The sequence below is a fragment of the Corvus hawaiiensis genome, chromosome 2, assembly GCF_020740725.1.
Source record: "Corvus hawaiiensis isolate bCorHaw1 chromosome 2, bCorHaw1.pri.cur, whole genome shotgun sequence".
NCBI classification, from domain to species: Eukaryota; Metazoa; Chordata; class Aves; order Passeriformes; family Corvidae; genus Corvus; species Corvus hawaiiensis.
In genome coordinates, this window is record NC_063214.1 from 29,842,840 (window position 1) to 29,857,604 (window position 14,765).

Sequence of the window (14,765 nt, forward strand, 5' to 3'; positions counted from 1 at the left end):
CTTTGTCTAACAGCACAGAGGGAAATGGAAAGAGTTTAATAATAAAAAGAATATGAAAGTGATTTCTCCTGAAGAAGTTTGTATTGCATTGATCTCATAAGCAAATTTTTTTTTAATGCAAAAATTAGGGTAACAAAAAATACGGAGGTGCAGGTAAAGTTAAGTTACTTCTGTAACACCAGACATGAAAAGCTTGATTGATAAAAGCCTGGACTAAAGATCTTTACTGTTAATCTTTCTTGAAGGTAAGAGTCATCATTGATTCTTTTTGCCCTTGCTGTTATATGCTCAGAAACCTCAGCCTCAGAAACCTGACATGAGATTTAACTTTCAGAGTTGGGCATCTCTCCCTAATCTGTAACTTCTGCATGTGTTGCTTGGGCAGCCAGATGTGCCTTCTTTTGGTAATGGGCACTGGCAGGCACAGCACAAGCAAGGATGCAGTACAGCATCCCCACAGGAAGTCACTTCTGTAATTTGCTTCTCCCTCGCATCCTTACCAAAACAAATAATTATTTGGTGAGATCTGGAGCTACAAGCCTGTCATTAAAAAAAAAAAAAAGGAAAAAAAAAGTAGTAAGGGAAAAGTGGCTGTAAATTGAAACCCAGTCTGCTGTGGACACATGAAATACAACTAACTACTTGGTGTTATTCATTTATTTCCAAAATAACATCATAGGCTTGCCCCCTGCATTTACTTTGTCTTCATTTGTTGCTGCTAAGTATATTTTAGAACAATAAGCTTAAATTCAGGGCAGGGGACTTCTTCTGAATGGATACTTTCCTGGAATAATTTTTCAGACCTGTAGGGATGTTCTAGTCATTTTGTTCAAATACCTTAAACTCAGGAGTGCAATACAGAAATCTCTTCTCTTGTGTATCAAGGTTGAAACAGCAGTGATTTGCATTGATCAGAAATGTGCTAAAAGCTCTTGACTGCTCCATGTTAGGCAGACACATCAGCTGTTACACAATGCAGTGCTTGTCCTTAAGAATGGCAGGGTGCTTTATTGGTTACCAAGTGGTGTGAGTGAGCAGAAAATTCCTTGTAATAATGACTTTTTCCTGGCAAGTGTCATAATTCAGTTCTGCACTGTGTCCACTGTGATTTGCTGTATCAAAAATGCCTTCAAAAGAAAGAACTCATTTACTGTCACTTCAGTGGTGCAGCAGCACCACCGAGTTGCATGGGCAGGGCCAAAGCCCCACTGCTGTGCACTAACATGGAGGGACAGCTCACTTCCTACCAAAAGGGATGGTGCCAAACCAGTCCTGCTAAAGGAGAGGGAGGGTTGGAGTACTGGGCCAAGCTGCTGTATTGTTTTAAGCAGCTTGGGGGTGAAAAACCCATGGTTAGCTGTAAATTTGTGAGTGTGCTTCCATTGCATCTTGCAGGGACTCTGCTCACTGCTTTTAAACTTCAACCAGACTCATTCTGTATTGTCACATTTTGATGAGTTCTTTGTGTGCAAGCATGGCAGTGAAGGACCAGCTTGAGCTCATCCTTCACACAGCCGGTGCCCTTCTCTTGCAGAACCTCATGGCTCCGGATGAGACTGAGAAGAGCTTTCACGTTCTGAGCCCAAATTCTTTGGCTGTGGCTCAGCACTTACAGGCAGCAGCCACGAGAGCACAGTGTGGTTACACACTTGAGGGTGCCTCCCAATGCTTTCTAATGAATACCATCCTCAGACAGACAGTGCTGAACTGCTGGGCTGTGTGAGGGCACTGCTCAATTCCTGCTTGCACAGTGTCACAGCTCCTTGCTATCCATGTATGCTTGAAAAGTTAAGAGCAAAATCCCAAGAAAGGACCCAAGTTGGAATGACTCAGTACCATAAACATGTGAGATGTGTAACAGCAGGCACTGCCTGGGGAGCATCAGTAGGATACTATATGGTACCTTTACTCTGAACTATGTAGCTGTGTGTATGCATGTGCACACAGCTTTCTTTATTTTATTTAGTTGTAAATTTAATGGGGCCAAGGGAATGGACAAGTGCAGGCAGCAGCACTGTTCTGGGGTGAACTGGATCCTTCACTGCTTATTCTTCCTAAATAAAACATCAAAATTGGTAGTAGTTACTTAATTGCTATTGTGTTTGTAGAACATAATGTTTCTCTCTTTTTTCACCTTCTTTTCTAGATATTCCAAGGGAATACTGAATTGTACCAGGAAGTTCGCAATAATTTCATTCCGCCTATTATTGCACGTTTTTTTAGGATTAACCCCGTAAAATGGCACCAGAAAATTGCAATGAAAGTAGAATTGCTAGGATGTCAGTTTAGTATAGGTAAGACAACTGAAAGCTTTCAACTGTGCAAGATAAGAAATGAAACTTGTAAGGTTGTAAGTGAAATTGTTAAGGTTAAAAGTTATATCGTGGGTATATTTTCAATGAGATTGAAGTACTTTTTGGCTGCATAATCATTCTGTAACTGGTACGTCTGAGTTTATCCAAAAGTTACTACACTTAACCAGGAAAATACTGAATTTTGGTGTACACAAGGTAGTTTACAAAATAAGTATGTCGAAAGACGCCAATCACTTGCTTTCCATGTCATTGATTCCTGGAGGGGGTTTCCTCATTATGTAATGTGAACAAAAGCTTTATAGCAAACTGTTCCAGCTGTCTTGTCCTAAAAAGGAGATATGGAAAACTAGCACTTCCAAGAACTTACCTTATAAATTCTTTTCTTCTGAAGGTCGTGCTCCTAAACTCACCTTGCCACCACCACCTCAGAACAAGAATGATGAGAAGAATGCTGACTTCATGGATGACTTCATTCATTCAGTGAAGACTTCACTGCAGACAGATAAAACAACTTTCACACCTGAAATAAAAAACACTACAGTGACTCCAAGTGTAACCAAAGGTATCCACAGTTAAACAGTAGAAGTGTTTGGAACTCCTGATAGTGCTTTGGCCTATATTAAGTGTGCTTTCTGAATTGAAATTTTCTCAAAACTTAACATACTACAGCAGATCATCAATATTTGATTTCTAATGCTTACCAGTTATTAAATACAAATATGATAAAAGATGTACAGTTGCATACTGCATGCAGAAACAAAAATAATCTGCCAAGTAATATATAAATATATATATTTTATATATATATATATATATATAAAATACTTCCATCTTCCAGAACCTGTTCAAACTGAGTTCAGCTTTTGCAACTTGGACTTCCCTTCTGAATTAATCAGGTGTAACTGCTTTATTTAATAATTAGAATAAAACACCTTTGACATAGAAAATATTTTCTGGAGCAGTCTTGTTGACATGAAATTTGAAAAATGTCACCTGGTGTAGTCATTTCATTTATCGAAGAAAACGGTCAGAAAAGGGAGCAAAGTCACTGCAGATGTGGTCACTGCTGAAGTGTCCTTTGGATGGCAGGGGACAGGATCACACACAGACCCAGCACAGGCTGATTGGGATTAACTGGTAAGGTACTGTGGAATTTACTTCTTAAAGTAGGTTCAAACTTAAGTGGTGGCACTAAGGGATCTTCTGCATAAATAACAGAATACATTGTTGTAATGGAAAAACCATATATTAAAACAAACTGGTTGATTATGATGAAAAACCCTTCAAAACCACCAGCTGTGCATGCATGTAGAAGAGCCAGATGTTAATTGAAGCCTGCATTGTGGGAGCATCCAGCAGAGTAGCTTAGCTGGGGGATCTGGTGTGATAGACACTAAAAGTGAAAACTCTGTGCTTTACCCAAGTAATTTTCAAATCAAAAACTGATTTATGAGAAGCTCTTTCTGTCTGACACCACTCAATTTAATGGCTTTCAGATGTGGCATTGGCAGCAGTTCTGGTTCCAGTGCTGGTGATGGTCTTCACTACTCTGATTCTTGTCTTAGTTTGTGCGTGGCATTGGAGAAACCGGTAAATGAACAGATGGATGAAAGTGCTTTAAATGAATGTTAGCCTGGATGTGTGGGAATGAAATACTGCATGTGTTGCTGTGGGAACTCTGTGGTCTGCATTTGTGGAAAGAATTGCATTCTTTCTGAGAAAATACTCTCTTGAATAGCAAGGACAAAACAGCTCTTTGTAACTGTTTTCATTAGAAGTGTTTTGACTAAAATCTGGTTTCTCTGGTAGCAGCAGACTGGTGAAGGCAAGCCAGGTTACTGGTGCTTATACATTAAATTTGAGGACCAGTTACAGCCAAGGTGGTAGTTGGTCAGCATTAATTAATGCATCTTTTGATAAGCAGACTAGCTAAAATAACCCTTTTTTCTTTCTTTTTTTTCTTTCACAGCAAGAAAAAAACTGAGGGCACATATGATCTACCTTACTGGGATCGTGCAGGTAACAAAATGGTTTTATGAAACCACTGACTCAGCTTGTTTTGTTCGATGTGCATTTCAGATTGCACTAACACATCTTCCAGATGCAGAAGCAGAAGCTTCTCTAATGCTAACTGAGGGAGGCATAGCAAACACTGAATGTCTTTTCTGGACAAACTTCACTCCTTCTTTCTCTGATTTCTTTTTTTTTTTTCAGAAATAGTAAATGTCGTGACTCCTGTTAGAGCTGACAGCTTCATGGGGTTTTTTTAGTGAACAAAGTATAGAACCTCTTAATTACACAACACGAGAGGAAAAAAATTTATAAGGAATGTCTTTATACATTCCATAATCATTTCTTTGCTACTTTTTTTGTCCTGGAAAAAATCTTTCATCTTGGTGTATAAATTCTGTCAAAATTTGTTTTCATTGCCCTAGTAAGCATGTGGGATTTAGGTATATCTTCCATCATATTGTCTTGGGCTTCACAAACTTGGGGTGAGACAATTGCACCAAGGAGCCCTTTGCAGTGGTCCTGAAACTGCCTGTGCCCCAGTGCAAAGGGCAGCTGCAGTGGTTGGGTTGGTACTGCTGTATGACTGTGCTTCACTTCTCTGGCCTCGTGTTGAAAACTTGCACATCTGTGTGTCTGCTTACTGGCAATCTTAAGTGTGTCTTACCCTTTAGACAAGGAACCTTTTAATGCCCTCACTTTGATTTGTTACGTGTCTGTTTCTGAAAAGTCACAGCTTTGTTGTCTTAAGGTATTAATCCAAATAGTGATAATTGAGTTATTTACCTGCTTCAACAAAATACAAGCTGTGCTGAAAAATATTTTAGTAGCTTAAAACACAGTATATACACAATCTTGGGTGGTTTGTTTGTTGTTTTTTTTAACCCATGTGAAGGATGGTGGAAAGGAATGAAGCAGTTTCTCCCAACCAAATCAGCAGAACATGAAGAAACTCCTGTACGCTACAGCAGCAGTGAAATCAGTCACCTAAGACCAAGAGAGGTCCCAACAATGTTGCAAACAGATTCTGCAGGTACTTTGTGGGCCATTTTTTAATATATATATATATATATATATATTAATGTCATATATATATGACATGGCAAAAAATGTCAGGAATCTGGCTACATTTAGTTATTTTCTGGTTTTTGGGGGGAAACAGGAGAAATGAGTAGTTCTGTGGGTAAGCATATATCTTAAAATGCAGGCTTTTTCAGGTCTGTTCTCTCATTCGATGTGCTGTAGATAGACACTTGCCCAAGTTAATGCAGTTCTTAACTTGTTTTTAAACCTCATAAAGGGTTAAAGAATTCTTTTGATTATATTTTCATGCACTATATAATAATTTGATCACAATATTTTTATGCACAGATCTGAAATGTGATACCTGATTCTCTACCCTCACTATAAGGGTTAAATCGTACTTTTGATCTAGAAAAGGAGGATTTATGGATAGTGGCACATGCCCTTTCCCTGGTGACCCAGGCAGGAGAGGAGGATGACTGACTGTGCCTTTGGTTCTGTGCTTACCTGCTGATGGCAGAATTGGGCAGATGTGCAGGAGTTACAGCTTCATGGCAGGCAGAATTACTTTTCTCCTTGTGGCTGCTTGTCTGTTTTTACCCAGCTAAAAAAGTTAGGCTTTTCACTTCCAGCTTTTGTAACTCAGATTATCTGTTGAGCTAAAACACCTCAGCCTGACTACATGCATGTCCCCTCAAAGGACAAACCCCCCAGCCCAAGGACCACTTTTCATCCAGACACAGGCAGAATAATTTTATTTGAATCTAATTTAAAAAGAAGAACACTTCAATAAGCTTTATTTTCAGGCAGATTTGCAGCATGGAAAATTGCAGCTCACCTGGGAAGAAGTGTAAATCAGAGAAGTGGGAATGTTTTGGCTATTCCAATGGCTTTACCTGTTGAGTGGAAAGGAATCCTTTTCCAAAGCGATTGGCATTGGTGGACAGAGATGGACCACTGCCACTGTGGGATAATGATCTCTGTGAGACTACTGGCAGGTTGTCTGTAAAACAATCCATTAACCATGTTTATATTTTGTTTTGTTGGGGCTTGCAACACAGAATATGCTCAGCCCCTGGTAGGGGGAATTGTGGGCACACTTCACCAGAGATCAACCTTCAGACCAGAGGAAGGAAAAGAAGCCAGTTATGCTGACTTGGACCCTTACAATTCCCCCATCCAAGAAGTTTACCACGCCTATGCCGAGCCACTGCCTGTCACTGGACCCGAGTACGCCACTCCAATCATCATGGACATGTCCAGCCATCCCAGCACACCTCTTGGCGCTTCTTCCATTTCCACCTTCAAAGCTGCAGGGACTCAAGCTCCTCCACTGGTTGGAACGTGCAATAAACTGTTATCCAGGACAGACAGTGCATCCTCAGCACAGGCACTGTACGATATACCAAAGGGGCAGCTGGGGCCAGGCAGTGCCGACCAACTCGTGTACCAGGTGCCGCAGAGCGTGGCCCATCCTGGCGGGAGTAAGGATGAACAAAGTTAGCTCACGAGGAAGGTAGAATGATGGCTTGTTTCTAAAAGCCAGTTCCATAAAGCTCACAGTTTCATTCTTTTAATTCCATTGTTTCGATAGTGTTAGTCTTAAATAATACAATGTTGATCCAAAAGATGTGGTGTGGGAGGTCTGGGAAAACAGTAATTCTGCCTTTCCTCAAGTTGTCTGTACAATTAACAGCTTGTCTCCTGCAGAACCGTGGACTTTTTTATTACTACTGTACAATTGTCTGTCTGACATGAGAGAAGAACTCTTCATGATTAGCTTCAGTAATTCACAGATGTGAATGATCAATTGGGAGAAACAGTTGGAGTACAAAAGCCAGTCATTTCTTCCTAATGGTACTATTTGTTCGGGAAAAAACCCCCACCCCAAAGCCCTTAATTTCTGTGCAAGCACTACAGCTTCTAAAATTCCTCTTTCCTTATAAAACGTCTGCACAACTTTGGACTTAACAAGCTAAAAATCCCTTTAGCTTCATGGCGTAAAATAGTTTTGATTCCGAATGGTATTATTTCAGCTTTTGTTAACAGAATTGGGAATTGTCAGCTGTGTGTTCCTCAGAAGGTTCCTGCCTTCTTGGTTAGCCTTCCAAAACTACAAGCTGCTGTGTGTACAATCTCTTTTCTGCCTCTTCTCCTTAAGCCACTCAGTCTTATTCTTTCCTGGGGAACCCAGGAGGCACAGAGTGGCACAAGCAAATACTGGCAATTGCTTTTACATTTTTCCTGTGCTGTGAGGGCCACTTGAATAGCATCTGCCTCCAAGTCAGACTTCCCTGATGCTCAGTGCAAGAAGCATCCAGGGCTCGGAGGTGACTTGAATTGAGAAAGGCCCTGCCCTGCCCTTCCCCAGAGTGTCCCATTATTCTGTGTTCAGGTGTGAGTTTATACAAAGATCTGTACATACTTTTGTGAGTGCTTAAGGAAGCACACAAATATTCTAATGGTGCACATTTTGTGTTAGACATGCATTTAGCACATATGGTACGTTTTAGCACAACTGACAAAATTTAGCCTTAGGGCTTTTTTAATGATTGTTCTTATTAGAAGCATGAAAGATTCCAAAACCTTTGCAAAAGAACCAGTACTTTTCCAAAGAGTGTCCATTTCAAATGTATTTATTGGAATTTGTGTCTTTTGAATGTTCCAGTGTTCTGTACTATGAAAACATTGCAGTCAGTCATTAATTGGGGTAATGTAGACTCATTTTAGCTAGGTAATCACAAAATGAAACCAATATGAATGTCGTATTTGCCATTTTTTATCTTGTTAGAAAAAAAAGCACAGCTTTCTTACCTAAGTAGGAGGAAAAAACCCCACTATCAAAATGCTGTATTTTTATTCTAACAGCACTGTTGGAAGGATGCTGAATTAATTCGTACACGTGAGACCCCCTCCCTACACAGTAGCCCAGTTTTATGGACTGCAGGAGTTAATGTTTGTTTTTGTGATGTAATTCAAAGCCTTGTTTACTGCCCAGGTCCTTAAACACTGTGGAGAACATCTAAATGGAGATTGCAGTGCTGTTCAAGGGGCTGCCACCATGCCTTAATACCAGTACAGTATCCTCACTTAGCACTTGAAAACCTGTTTGCAGAGGGGCTGTATATAAGCTCTCAAAAATTACTTGTGGCCTGTTCAGCATCTGTAATATGTTACATAGAATCATAGAATGGCTGGGGTTGGAATGGGCCTTAAAGATCATCTAGTTCCAATCCCCTGCCATGGGCAGGAACACCTTCCACTAGATCAGGTTGCTCAGAGCTCCACTGAACCCAGCTTTAAACACTTCCAGGGATGGGGTGTCCATACGTTCTTTGAGCAACCTGTTCCAGTGTCTCACCACCCTCACAGTAAAGAATTTCTTCCTTATATCTCACCTAAACTTCCCCTCTTTCAGTCTGTACCCATTTCCCCTTGTCCTGTCACTGCAGTTCCTGACAAAGAGTCCCTCTCCGGCTTCCCTGCAGGCCCCTTCAGATCCTGGGAGGTTGTAATGAGGTTCCACACAACCTCCTCTTCTGCAGACTGAACAGCCCCAACCTTCTCAGCCTGTCTCCATAGGGGAGGGGCTCCAGTCCTCTTACCAACCTCATGGCCTCCTCTGGACTCGCTCCAACAGTTCCATGTCCTTATGTTGTGGGCACCAGAGCTGGATGCAGCACTGCAGGTCGGGTCTCACCAGAGGAGAATCCTTTCCCTCACCCTGCTGGCCATGCCCCTTTTGATGCAGCCCAGGATTCCACTGGCTTTCTGGGCTGTGAGAGCACACTGCTGGCTCATTTTGAGTTTTTCATCAACCAACACCCCCCAGTCCTTCTCTGCAGGGCTGCTCTCAATCACTTCTCTGCCCAGCCTGTACATGTGCCTGGGATTGCCCTGATCCAGGTGTAGGACAATACCTTGTTCATGAGGTGCCAGCTCTCAGGCCTGTCCAGCTCCCTCTGGATGGCATCCCTTCCCTCCAGCATCTTCACTGCACCTCACAGCTTGGTGGTGTTGGCAAACTCGCTGAGGGTGTGCTCAGTCCCACTGTCCCTGTAGCCAACAAAGATGCTGAAAATACTCTGTGCTACCTTAAAGCCCAATTCTACAATTCCTGATCATTCTTTCTCATTCACTGACTTTTTCTTAATTACTTATTTTAGAGTTGGGTGTCTTAAGCGTAAATGTCAATGTAAGGAAGGATGGTAATTAAGACCCATTTGTGAACAGCAAATTCCTGCCTATACTTGTACTTTTGATGTTACTGCAGCTTTTTCTGCCTGACAAAAATAGTCTGCAATCTTTGTAGTTTTGCTTAAACAGGTGAGTAAGTGTTCTTAGCTATCAGCAGCAAGTATAACTGAAATTACCTGAGCTGATTCTGTTTGAAAGGGGTGGGAAGTTGTTGGTTTCTATTGAGATGTGACAATACGATTACAGCCAAGTTAAGAATCCTCTCCATTCTCAACGTGCACCAGTTTAGGCTTAGAAAAATTACCATAAAAACAAATGGATATGTTGAAGTCAGTGTAAACACACCTGGATTTAATTTTTACTTCAGACCAGGAATGGTAGAACTGTGGATAGCTGCAAGCTAAGGTGGTGCAAGAATTAAACAGTTTGTCTACAGTGGGTTATTTTTTAAGAAAACATAATGCAACTTCATCATCTGAGGAGCATGAGCTGTTAAAGAAATTGATGTTTTTAAAATTTAAGCCCCTTTTCTGAAGGAATTTGGTCCCAGGCTATGCTCCTGCCTCAGACTTTGAACATGTTATCTGCTAGGGCTGAGATACATTTGAATATGTAAACAGTTGGGTTTAATTGCATGACACACTAAGACTAGAATTTGCCTGTGTACAATAAAGCAAAGGTACATTTCATGGGTCTCTCTTATATGTGAAGACATGTATATAATATGTATTTCACTCTTGTTTGGCTTGAGTATTCTCCCAGAATGTATGTTCTTACCTCAGCATGTACTGTAGTTGCTCAGTATTTGTATATGTTGCTAGGACTTAGACTGTATAAATAGTGAGGGGGTTTTATATGTTAAGAAGTATTTTAAATAAACTGTACATACTTACTACTCGGTATGTTTGCAGTTAACACCTACCTTTTATCTAATTGATTTGCAGTCTGGAAATGCTGAGGTTATTTGTGAGTTACACAGGGTCATGCTCTGTCTCAGGAGCTTCCTGGCAGGAGGTGGGCTGGTCCCTGTCCCCAGTCAGCACACCACCTCTGCACTGCTGGAGAGGCTGCTGGTTCAGCCTTCAACTAGACCATGGCTATTTCCAGTTACCGAGTAAAGCTGATGCTGCTTGTGCTTTTTCCCTTTCATATGAATTCCAGCACTGCAGTGCCTCAATAAAGAATGCAGTCACAATTACTCTTTTTTTATGAGTAAAGGCGGTGTGAGTTCAGCTGCAAGCTGGAAGAAACTGCTGGTGCTCTACCAGGCACTTAAATGTCTCTTAAAACATCAAAGAATGCACATAATTAAAGCTGGTGATGCTGACCTGCAGGGAGATGAAGACTAAGGAATTCTACTGCACATGATAGTCCAGTGGCAGTCAGCTTTATGAGTTGTCTGTTCCTTAGGCAAGAATTAAAACAAGTGTTGGTGATCCACTGCATACCAGTTACATCCTCCTTCATAAATGCAACAGTTTAAAAACACTCTCTAGTGATGAATTGCTTTGTTGGTACAAGCAGAGAGGGGTGCAAGGAAGCTGTTTTCCCATGGGCACACCATTATACTTCAGAGTTTGGGGGTTTTTTTAAATGACTAGTTATGAAACTTCACATTTTTTCAGGATCTTGGATGCAGAACGTCTTAGAGCCAGCAGACTGACACTGAACAGTTCCAAGGAGCTGTATATACAATTTTATGTTGTTTCAACCAATTTTTTTCTCCTTTCATTTTGCACGGTAAGATACATCTGACAAATTCACTGTTCTCAAGTTCTGCAGTTCAAACACAAATATTTTCAGATCTTCATTCACTCGGTAAAAAACCTTACCTGGCATTCCTTTTTGTGTGTCTTCAGACTTCACCTCAGATGGTTTTCATGTCTCCTAACCATGAAACTGCATAGAGAACAAAACAGAAATTTAACATTAAAAAAGGTATTTTTCCTTAACTGATCCTTTATCTACAAACACATGCACAAGGAATGTATATACAATATTTGCTTACAAGTATACAGTAAATATAACTACATATAGTTAGTTATTAGCTAGATGCCATATGTGGTTCCAATTGAAGATAGTATTCCTAAGTTTTGAAAAATGAAACCAAACTGTTATTCTCACTTAATTTGAGGAAAAACAGCATATGAAGTCCTATTTTTTCTATACAACCAATTAAACAAAAATACCACTGTCTTAATCAGCTTCTCTAGTACAGCTGCACTGAAGTTTATTTCCTTATAGCATTGACAATTCCATGGAAACAAGGAGATTTTGTTAGCAGCTACTTGGAGGTTGATTAGCAAAGTAAGACTGTGACTGTATAATCTAAATATGCAATGGCAAATGCTTACAAAAAACCCTACCAAGTCAAAAGTTGCCCAAATCCTGAATGTGGGTTATTGCAGCTTAAAAAAGAAAAAATTTTTGCTTTCATATCAAGTAAGTGAGGTATTCTTCAGCTCAGAACATAATTATTTATACAAAAAAGGACTTCATATTATGTATTATGACAAAAAAAATTGTACATCTGTTTACTAACATAACTTTTCAGAAAAAAAACTGTATTCAGAAGACCTCAAAAATAAGCACACCGCAGACTTCCTACTCTTCCTACTAGAGTAGGAAAGTGCTAATGCTTGGAAAAATGTCAGGATCAATCTAGCATTTTCCTCACAGGCACTTAATTGATCAGTGAGGATCACACATGCTATATGTGAACCGAGTTGGAGGCATAATTTTTTTATGCTTAAACAAGACATTTCCTTGATTCTATTCTAGTAAAAAATGTACCTCTTTCACAGGCAGCCAGGTTAATGCAGTGATGTAAATCTCAGCCTAGAAGATGGGAGGTGTGGGAAAGTGGTTGGGATGCAGCTGTCACATCCTCTTGTCTTGTATTTGTCTTTTACTTTTTCCTGTCTTGTGGAGGCACGGGGAGGCAGCACCATGCCAGATGGAACCACTTCAGGGTGTTCAGATGTTACCAATTCTGCCAAGTGACTTCTGCTGTGACTTGGGAGCCTGTGGGTTTACTTTCACAGCAGCCTTTCATGCACAGAAGGAAAATTAATTAACAAACACCAGTGGTTTATGTCCAAAAAGGAGACAGAGGACTCCTGTAACTTTTTTTGAATAAAGGGAGACACCATGGGCATTTTCTATGGGGTCTCTGGAATTGTTGGGGGATGCAACCCCCTTTTTATCCTAATCCTGGCCGCAACACCCTCTTCCTTTGCCCATTGGCTGAGGTACTCAGAAGGTACAGACTTCTTCAATCATCTATTCTATGCCCCCCTCTAATAAGCACCCCCCTTTTTGTTATATAAAAGAAAAAAACCTATTCATAATTCTGTTAAGTCTTTGTTCTTTTTCTCTAGGTTCAGCAATTTAACATGGCCTTGGCTTGAGCACCAGTCTGTGTTGATTAGTAACATCTTCCAGAACTGAGAGTTTTCTTCTGTTACTGCCCTGTCTCTAAGCTCCCAGCCCTATCCACAAGCAGATTCACACAGTCTGTTTGTAAAGACACATTCATCTTACTCCTTTCAACCATGTGCCAGCCAAAGCAGGGTATGCTAGACCACATGGGGCTGCTTAACAAGGTTTCTGTATTCAGCACACAGAAGATGTTACCCAGGAACTGGTATTCCTTTTTCACCCTTTCCTCTTGCTGCCCTCAGGCCCTACACTGGGCACCAAAATCAGTCTTGGTTTGAAAGACAGGTGTCTGCCAAGGAAGGCGGGAACCTCCCTTGGAATGCAAAATATGACCCCCTTCCCAGTGAATTACTATAACTTCGAAATTAAGGGGCTTTCTGACAAAGATACGGGAAAAGAAATAACAGTTCTTTACTAGTATGCACATGGACAACACGGCAAACAAGCGACAACAAACAGAACCTGAACCTGAACCCCGTGCCGGCCTCTCTCGGCTGTCGGGCCCTTTCCCCTCGGGTGCGGTTCCGGCCACAGCCGGCAGGGGCGCCGGTGGCTCCCGGCAGGGCAGGTGCCGTGGCTCCCCCGCGCCTGGTGCCAGCTCAGCCGCGTCTCCTTCACGGTAATGGCGGGCGGGCTGGGCGCCGAAATGGGCTGTGGCAGGAGCCTCGGAGCAGCGGCTGGGACAGCAGGGGCTGGCTCACCCCGTGGGCAGCAGAAACTCCGCGGGGTGAGCCTGCCCGGCCGGCAGTGCGTGTTGGGTTGAAGTGTGGAGAAAAACCGGGCGTAGTGGCAGAAAAACAGCGGGGCTGAGCAGGGAATCGCTCCCCTGGGTAGCTCACCTGCGATGGCTGGTCCCTGGGTCTGGGCTGTGCAGAGGCAAGTGGAGGGCAACCCGGCATGCGCTGGCTCGGGGCTCCCAAACAGCAGAGAAGCAAGCCAGTAAGCCCAGTCACAGTGCCAAAGGAAAAGAAATGGGCAAAAACCACAAAGCAACAAAGTCCCCGGTGAGAGACACCACACTGTGTGGCCAGGCAAGTCGCCCACTGTCATTTGATGCTGGCCCAATGCCAGGCACCCACGAGAGTCGCTCACTCACCCTCCCCTGCCACAGCTGGCTAGGCGAGAGAAAAAAAATATTAACCAAGGGTTCATGGGCTGAGATAAGGACCAGGAGAAAAACACTCCAAGGGCAAAACAGGCTTACCTTAAAGTTACAAAGTGTATTTATTACTAACAGAATCAGAAGAGGATAATGGTAAGTAAAACAAGCCCTTAAAACATCTTTTTTCCCCCCCAGCCCCTCCGTCCTTCCCACAGCGCAGGAAGACAGGGTGATATGCAGAAAAGACTCCACTACTGGAATAAGGAGTAAAGTAGGTATGTGTCCCATGGGGGATAATTCCTCCAAAGTCATGCTGCATTCAGCTTGGTATATATCGGGTTACAAACTCCATATTCATTAAGTTTCCCAATGCACCTATACATATTCATTACCTAGCCCCGCCTCATATTACAATGAGCCCGAAAGTCACATCCGCGTTGTGCTTGCGCAGTGTCGTCTGGTGGTCGTGGGCAGGGGTCTCCGGGATGAAGTAAGGGTCTTCCTCAGATGAAGTAAAGGGTCTTCCTCATTATGAACTTTTTACCTTGCTTCCCTGTGCATGCTCTTTATGTCCCTGGCCCAAGTCCAAACTTCAAGGCTGGTTTAACTCAGTTTTAGGTTCAAAAACAGGATCTTTGGTCCAGATTCCTTCCCTTTGTCAATAGTCTTATATCTTC

The 14,765-nt window shown here is 42.0% G+C and overlaps 1 protein-coding gene and 1 long non-coding RNA gene across 2 annotated transcripts in view; one reads left to right on the forward strand and one right to left on the reverse strand.

The window, feature by feature from the left end:
* The window catches only part of DCBLD2 (discoidin, CUB and LCCL domain containing 2), a 40,477-nt gene extending 31,951 nt beyond the window's left edge, over positions 1–8,526 (forward strand). The window contains exons 10-15 of the mRNA XM_048294035.1: positions 2,147–2,294; positions 2,707–2,877; positions 3,812–3,905; positions 4,285–4,334; positions 5,221–5,358; positions 6,410–8,526. Of these exons, the coding sequence (XP_048149992.1) occupies positions 2,147–2,294; positions 2,707–2,877; positions 3,812–3,905; positions 4,285–4,334; positions 5,221–5,358; positions 6,410–6,852 (1,044 nt within the window). The 3' untranslated portion in view covers positions 6,853–8,526. The remainder of the gene's footprint in view (positions 1–2,146; positions 2,295–2,706; positions 2,878–3,811; positions 3,906–4,284; positions 4,335–5,220; positions 5,359–6,409) is intronic.
* Positions 8,527–8,746: 220 nt separating this feature from the next.
* LOC125321338 lies at positions 8,747–14,121 on the reverse strand. Its single transcript, XR_007201517.1, has 3 exons — positions 13,826–14,121; positions 12,339–12,593; positions 8,747–11,444 (listed from the first exon to the last, which is right to left on the reverse strand). It is a non-coding gene; the product is annotated as an uncharacterized LOC125321338 (long non-coding RNA).
* Positions 14,122–14,765: the final 644 nt, after the last annotated feature.